This window comes from Triticum aestivum, chromosome 2B (genome assembly GCF_018294505.1).
Source record: "Triticum aestivum cultivar Chinese Spring chromosome 2B, IWGSC CS RefSeq v2.1, whole genome shotgun sequence".
NCBI lineage: Eukaryota > Viridiplantae > Streptophyta > Magnoliopsida > Poales > Poaceae > Triticum > Triticum aestivum.
The window spans coordinates 458,403,207-458,410,932 of record NC_057798.1 but is presented as its reverse complement, the minus strand read 5'-3'; the positions used below and the strand labels follow the sequence as shown (position 1 = coordinate 458,410,932).

The 7,726-nt window shown below is 46.0% G+C and overlaps 1 protein-coding gene across 4 annotated transcripts; it reads left to right on the top strand.

The window, feature by feature from the left end:
- Positions 1-1,217: 1,217 nt before the first annotated feature.
- On the top strand, positions 1,218-4,006 carry LOC123041389 (uncharacterized). Of its 4 annotated transcripts, none has more exons than XM_044464011.1 (3): positions 1,218-2,471; positions 3,438-3,483; positions 3,625-4,006. In XM_044464011.1, the coding sequence occupies exons 1-2, from the start codon at positions 1,254-1,256 to the stop codon at positions 3,444-3,446; spliced, it is 1,227 nt and encodes a 408-aa protein (XP_044319946.1). In that variant the 5' UTR covers positions 1,218-1,253; the 3' UTR covers positions 3,447-3,483; positions 3,625-4,006. The 4 variants fall into 4 exon arrangements, with proteins under 4 accessions (XP_044319946.1, XP_044319943.1, XP_044319944.1 ...); XM_044464008.1 differs by having other exon boundaries at positions 3,433-3,483; XM_044464009.1 differs by lacking the exon at positions 3,438-3,483.
- Positions 4,007-7,726: the final 3,720 nt, after the last annotated feature.

The window sequence follows — 7,726 nt, the reverse complement described above, 5'->3', positions numbered from 1 at the left end:
TCTGGTTATCCGGCATGGCTCTCCTGGTTGCTTTCATCCACTCCCCGTATTCAACCTCCTCGGGGCTGTGAACCCCATCGCCGCACTCTTCCATGGAATGGCCTAGGACGCCACAGACTTCACAGAAGAAGCCTATCTTCTCATATCTTACTGGCAAGAGAATTCGCCCTTCCCCTTTGATGTTCAATGGGGCAAACCGCACCAAAGGATCAGCTAGTTTAATCTTCGCCCGGACCCTAACATAGTTGCCTTCAAAGACTCGGTTAGGGTTCATCTCCACGCTCTTCACCTGACCTATGCGACGAGCCAGTTGGTCTACAATTATCTCCTTCCTGTAGAGCTCCGGGGTATCATGAATCTACGCCCACACATGGACTCGGTCGAGCTGAACTAGATCTGGTTTACCTTTGCCATCATACTCCTCAATTGCCACCATAAGTCCCCTATAGATCCAAGGGCCCTGGTGCATAACTCTGTTCCAATCACCTAAGCAGAAAGTTGGACGACGAACAGATTGTTATCTGCCTCGCGGATATCTGGCTCGTGGGCAAGTCTCCATGCGAAAATCATTGTGTTCTTGAAGGACTCGGCACTGAAGTACTTCGTCGTGTTCACCCGTGCTACCGCTAGCCACCGGGACTCCTTGGACAGTTCTGCAATTTCCTCGTCGCCAACGATCACGTCATCCAACTCCGTCTCCTTCAGCTTCATGTTCCTCATTGCCGCTTCCAGGTCGATCGGAGTCTTCCCCTTCCTTCTACCTGAACTAGTACTCCCCCCTCCATTGGAAGAAGTCGCTCCTGCCATGGCTGCAGTTAACCCTAGATCGCCGCACCGCACCGAGGCCGGGTGGAAGGACAAAGCCGACCCCTTGATCAGCCCGAGCGCAAGCGTGGGATGGTTGGGATGCGCAGGCAGGTTATCCGGATCCTCGACGGCGACGAACGGCGCCGGAGTAGGAAAACCCTAGTCGCCGCGGCGGCTAGGGTAGGGGGCGCATGCACGCGAGCTTCAGCTAGGAGCACTCAGTACGATGCTTTTTAGGAGCGCTCGTTAACTAATTGCTCTCCTTTTATAGAGGCTGATATTGTCTTTCAGAAAAAGTAAAGGCCGATATGGGCCGTACCGTGCCAGGCTTTTTTTCTAGGCGTGCCGGCCCGCCAGGTCTGCTAGGTAAATAAACCTACCTTTCCTCAAAACAAAAAAAGGGTAAAGAAACCTACCGATTCAATAGTCAAACGATCTTCACGTCCATGGCCGCAGTACCCATGGAGTGGATGATGCTCGAGCCCTTCGTGTTCCGCAGGGACGAAGATTCTTCCTTCCCGGACGACCGGACCGCGCCCTTCAGGGCCGAAGGCATCAGCTCCCACGGCGGCCCCTTCACCGTCGCCTTCCGCGTCGTCGGCCCCCCGGCCATCTCCCGCTTCTACCTGAAGTGGCCGGGCGGCCCAAAGGCAGGCTCTTCGTGCGATATTGTGGCGGCGCATCGCAACCTCCTCCTGTTCAGGCTCACCTCCAACCCTGTCAAGGGGAAGGATGAGGAGTCCCTGATTTGGCCGCAGGAGTACTTCATCTGCCAAGGATCGCTGCACCAGCCAACGCTGCAGCTCCACCGGATCCCCATGTTCACCCAGCGCTCTTTGCATCTTCGCTCTGTTGGCATCTTGTGCCGCCCTGAAGAAAAATTCGTGGTGGCGCAGCTGCGCCTAAGTGAAACCCGTTTGCCGGCGAAGATGGAAGCTGAACTGTGCGTTCTACGCTCCAACAAGTGGGAGCTGCTGCGGAATCTGCAGATAAAGTACGAAGCCCATGAATTATCTGACTTGATCCATTGGAGAACCGACAGAGTGATCCCTTTCGAAAACTATCTGTGCTGGGTTAGTTACTTCAGTGGAGGCACCCTGTTCTGTGACGTGTCTGAAAAAAAGCCTAAAATCTCCCACCATCGGCTGCCTATTCATGGCCGATGTCGCGGTGCAGATCTACACCGCTTGCGTGATATGAACTGCTCTTTGTGCACCACCGATTCTGGCGGTAAGCTCATGTTCATTAATGTTGCCCCGGAGGATCATGAGATAGTTGGCCCAATGCTTCCTGGTACGGATTTTATTGTCACTTGCCATACTTGGAGGACACAAGACATGGTGTGGGAAGAGGCGTTCGTCATCACATCTCATGAAATATGGGGTTTCGATGCCTCTCTCTCATACAATGCTCTGATGTTTCCTCTTGTGAGTGCGGCCAAGTCAAATGAGCTATACTTTCTATTGCCCGAGAAAGGGGAGCGTGCAATTGACAAGGTTTCGGTGATTGCTGTTGATACTATTACTAAGCATGTGAAGATTCATCAGTACATTGAAGGAGAGGAAGACCTCGGGGGTGAAGATGATGACATGGTTAGGCGAAAGTCCCGTCTTCTCCATCCCTTTGTTCCCACCGAGTTCCCAAAGTTTTTCTGGCCTCACCAGGTATTTGCATCTCACGTATCTATTTATTTTCCCTATCATTCAGATTTCAGAACATAGTAGTATGTGGTAGCTGTTAATCCCTCTGTAAACTAATATAAGGTCTTTTAGATCCTATATTAGTTTACAGAGGGGGTACTTTTTTCGGTCTTTGTACTAAGCTTCTCAATACTGGAGGACTCAACTTCCTTTGTTGGTTCCTGTTTTCGACCTGGTTCAGTTAGATCTTGTAAGTTGAAGTGAAGTTGCCTTACATACCACGTTCTGCATTTAAATTGATACAAATGAAATCAAAATTATGATGGTAGTGGTAATGATCACCAAGGTATTGGATAAACGAATCTTTTGGTCAACTGTTACTCCCTCAAGTGTTGTGGTTTTAGTCCAAATATCAACTAAAACCACGACACTTATTTTGGAACGAGGGAATAATTCTGATGAAAATACCATCAAATTCATGCTGGAGGACTCAAATTTGATGAAAACCACAACACAAATTTGAGCTTCTCCATACTGGAGGACTCAAATTTCTTTGTTGGGTCCTGTTTTCAACATTCTGATGACAATGCCAAAATCAACAATGTGCTATTATATTTAGGATGATTCCTTCTATGTCCCTGCAAAACTCCAGCCTTTACGGTGGGTATTCTGGAATAACACAAATGGTGCAATGGCAACATCTCCAATTAGCTGACGGTAGTTTCTGCATAGAATATCGTTGTTTCATACCTCCATATGTCATTCCAGAGTAAGGTTGTTTTTACCATCTCCAATTTGGCAAGATGCAATCCCTGCCAGACAATCTATCCACCCGAAGGAACCTTTTGCTGTAGTTGCCGGTGGGGTAGTGTGCCTGCCATCACCAACTTTTTTAGTATGATTAGAAGTTCATCTCAATATAAGAAACAGAATATATTCTCTTAATTTCTTGTGCTTATATTTGTTTTTTATCTCATGGCTCAAGTTAAGGTGTGTTGAAGACTGCCAAGACGAATTGACAAAATCAAGCAACCAGGTCTCTGTTGGCTGTTGCTGTGTGATGTAGGAGTGTATTAGTAGTAATCAGATGGTTAGGTTTTTTGTGGTGGAACCAACCCACCCAGGTTCAAGTCCCAGACTTGACATGGATGCTCTCCTATTCCTGGATTAATTTCAGGTATTCCGACGATGTGCGTTCAGTGGGAGACGATGTCCCCCACCAAATACGAGGTGCCTGCAGCGACTTTGTCAATTTCAAGATTTGCCGGCCTCGGTCTCTTGGAGGTGCTCATAGGTGTAGGGTGTGTGTGTGCGCTCATGGAGGTGGTGTACATGCATGTATATCATGAGTGTCTACTTTTGTACTGTGTTTCTCAACAAAAAAAAAACATGCATTGATGGATTTGGGTATTGAATTGTAGTAATTCCAAGCCTATGGCATGGGGTAACTGCCAGGTTATGTGGGTGTTTAATAATTTATCATGATCTGATTAGTAATGATCATGTTTGTGATGCTCTCTGATCCAACCGCATAAAGGATGGCTCTGTTTCTGAGATTTCTATATCCAAGTTATATAGTTACTTCAATTTGTATAGTCACAAAATGTAGCAGAGATCCCAATACATATACCATCGTTTTTCTGTTTGGCATTCAAATTCAAGAGATATTGATTCCATTTTTTTCTTCTAAAGTCAGTTATTAATGTTGTCAAGATAACTTATATTGATATTATATAGACCTTTTGTTTTTGCTAATACTCATTTTATTGAGAGAAACGTAAGCCCTTTACATTGCCACGGGATTTCTTTTCTGCACATTGTATGTTATATGCATTTTTTTCTTTGGAATGGAGAAGAGGCCACATATAAACCATAAAGAAAAACAGAGTATTCTCTTCTACATTTTATGATTGTAGGTTATAATACTCTGTTCTAATTAGAATACTCTGCACAATAAAGTTGCTACAAAAATTCTTTCCAACCAGATTTAACCACATGGTGAGACAGAGTATTCTAATATACAATTCCCAGATTGCAACTAGATATCATTTCTTACCACCTCCACCTTGGTACCATACACTGACAGACCGCCAATACATACCGAAGAAATTAGTGTGCAGACATTACACATTTCTGGTTAGAAATGAATATTCTCACCATGCATATTTGCAACTTTAAGCTAACATCAACCTGCATACTGCTCGTGCTCTTCTCTACCACGAGATGTTCACCATGCAAAATAAAGAGAATCTGAAGATGAATATGGATTCTGAAATTAGAAAAATGATTCACAGGGAGTAACTAAATATTGTAATATACTCTGAATAAACCAGATGAATTCGTCTTGAAACAACAATAGCCCAAAGACAGCCGTTAATTATTTTTGGAGTCATTAAATCGAGCTTTCACATATGCTACGTTCTAATTTCTGAAATACTTAGCCTTAATAAGTTTTCTCCAAAGACCATTTTACGCTTCAATTTTCCACCACCACTTAGTCGTATGTATACTATTTTGCTTTTCTAAATCCACAACCCCTACGTTTCTTCTTCGACCTAAATACTCTAGGCCATTTCACCATATGATATTTTTTTCTTACAACTTCCTCCCTGCCAAAAGAAACGTCTACGAGGTTTGTCTAATTTATTCCGAGATGTTTTATTGCAGGAACATTGACATTACATAAGTTGGAATACCAGATGGAATTAAATAGAAATAATCTGCCACTAGAGGAAGCAGAATTCCCAACCCATGCATGCACCCAACCTTTCGATCATCTTAGCTTCCATGAAACCCAACTCACCGAACTCAGGAAAAGCTAACAGGGCGCCAAGGTACTTTAAAGATAACTATACCACATGACACCCAAGCAAATTACCGTAAAACTCAATAATAACATTGTTAGCATGAACAGAAAATATCTCCCTCTTATTGCAATTAATTTTGATACCAGACATGAGCTCAAACCTGTACAAAAGCAGTTTCTGGTTAATAGTTTGGTCAAGCTCATGGTTAATGCATAGAACATTATCATCAGCATATTTTAGTGCACCAAACCCACCAAAAGGGCATTATCATCAGCATATTTTAGTGCACCAAACCCACCAAAAGGTTATTACTTTGCGCTTTTAAGAATCATCTTTGTTAAACATTCAATTGTAGCAAGACGCCGACGAAGCCGGCGCACGCTCCAGTGATGGCGGCGGCCTAGGCAACCTCCGCTCCCCTCCCCGTCTCAACGACGGCAGGGGAGGCCTAGGCACGTGGCATGGCGGGTCATTGGCGGCCAGGGCTGGCAGCCGATCTAGGCGCCGCGGGCGTGCAGGCTGGTGGTTAGTAGACTTTGTCGTCAGCTTTTTGGAAATCAAGTTTCAATATAATGTATACTCTGTTCTTGATATGAGCATGTATGATCTCATGAAGAGAAAGAATACATCAACAATATTTTTTTTCTAATGGAAGTATTTGTGGTGAAGTAAAAACTGCAACTAAATTGAAAAGGTAAAAGTAACACAGAGAGAGAGAGAGCAACCTTATGGGCCGGCCCACTAGTGGAAAGACGTGGGCCTAACCTTCACACTTCACAATGGTTGTTTGAGCCATCTTGTTGTTTAGTGGATCTGACATTCAGTATTGGGTTTCTTTAGCTCAGTCCACATTTCTTTAGCAAGTCAGTTATGTGTTAAGCAACACTGAAATAAAATATTATAGATGAAATAAACCCTTTTTGGGTCTCAATAATTCCTGTGTGGGTACCAATCACACTAGTCTTCTTAATTGCATCAAGTATGAACTAGTAATGGTATACCCCCCCCCCCCCCCCCCACCCACCCAAAAAAAAAGCTTGTCTTAGATACATCCGTATCTAGATAAAAGTAAAACACATTTTTTAGGATGGAGATAATGCAGACTATTTTTATTTAAGGAGCAATTTCAATGGGAAATGATTCAGACTATCCGACCGACAACAACGCTTGCATCCGCCGACTTCCTAGCTGTCAGATCGGATTTTAATCAGATGGCTCGGAAGCAACGTATTACCTAGACTAGTGTTTGCAAATGAGTTGTTGTTGCAATCCTCCCACCGCAACAAGTGATGTGTTACGGGATCTGGATCTAGATCCTCTCGTGCTCTTCTGAGCTCCCCGTCAAGTCGACTATAACGCCCAAATAATTAAGCTACAGTAATTCCATGCTAATGTTGCCATGTCAGCACTTTTAATGTTGCTAAGTCCCACGTTGGTCCAAATAAATTCATAATTCAAATTCAAAATATAGCCAAACAATAAAGTTTTCAAATGTCAAAACTAAAATGTTCTAAATATGAAAAATAATTCATAGTTAATTGTGGTGGTGATATCATCATTTAATAAAGTAGTTAAATGCCCTAAAATAAAATAAAACATTAAATATAAAAGAAACATAATAGATAAGAAGAAGAAAAATCAAAACTAAAAGGAAATAAGGGAAAAGGACCCCCGGCCAAACTGGGCCACGACCCAGCCCAGCCGGCCCACACCCCTGGCCTTCTTAGCCACCCCCACCAAACCCTAACTGTCGCCGCCCGAGACCGCCGCCCACCTCGTAGCCGCTTGTCGTTGCCCGTCGCTCGTCCCCGACCTCCTCCCCAAGGGCTCCACCGAGCCTCGCCGGCGTACACCGGCAACGGGGGTTAGAACCCCGTCTCCCCCTTACCCTCTGTCCCCGACGCAGTCACCGCCCGCCGCTGTTGCGGTTTGCTCCGGCCACGCCTGCTGGCCACTCGCACCCACGCGCGCGTCCCTTGGCTTGGCCGTTGCGCCCGCGCTCCGCTCGCCCCGCTCCGGTGCTGCCCGTTGCGCTGCTGCTGCCCCTCGCCGCGCCCAAGGCCGCTATGGTCGCGCCCGTGTTCGCGCCCTCCGCGCTTGTCTCGCCTCCGCCTACCCCCGCACCGGCCACCCCGTCACCGCTACTGCCCGCCGCGGCCGGCGCCAGCCACCGCGGTCGCGCCCTCCCTGGGCGGCCTCCCCAGGCGCCCGGCGCCCGCACCTGTAGCCCGTTGCGCCCGCCCCGCTAGGCCTCTGTGCCACTGACGAACGGGCCTCACGCCCCGGAACGTAATAAACTAAAAAAAATAATAATAAATAAAGGGTCGCGCTAACTGCCACACGTGTGGCAGGAAGGAAGACGCACCACACGTCTTTAATGTAAACAGATTGCCACGTCATCGCATGCATGCATGCGGGAATTTTTTTGGATTTTCAGTTTTTAAAATGTTTTATCTCTTAAACGAAAAGCCC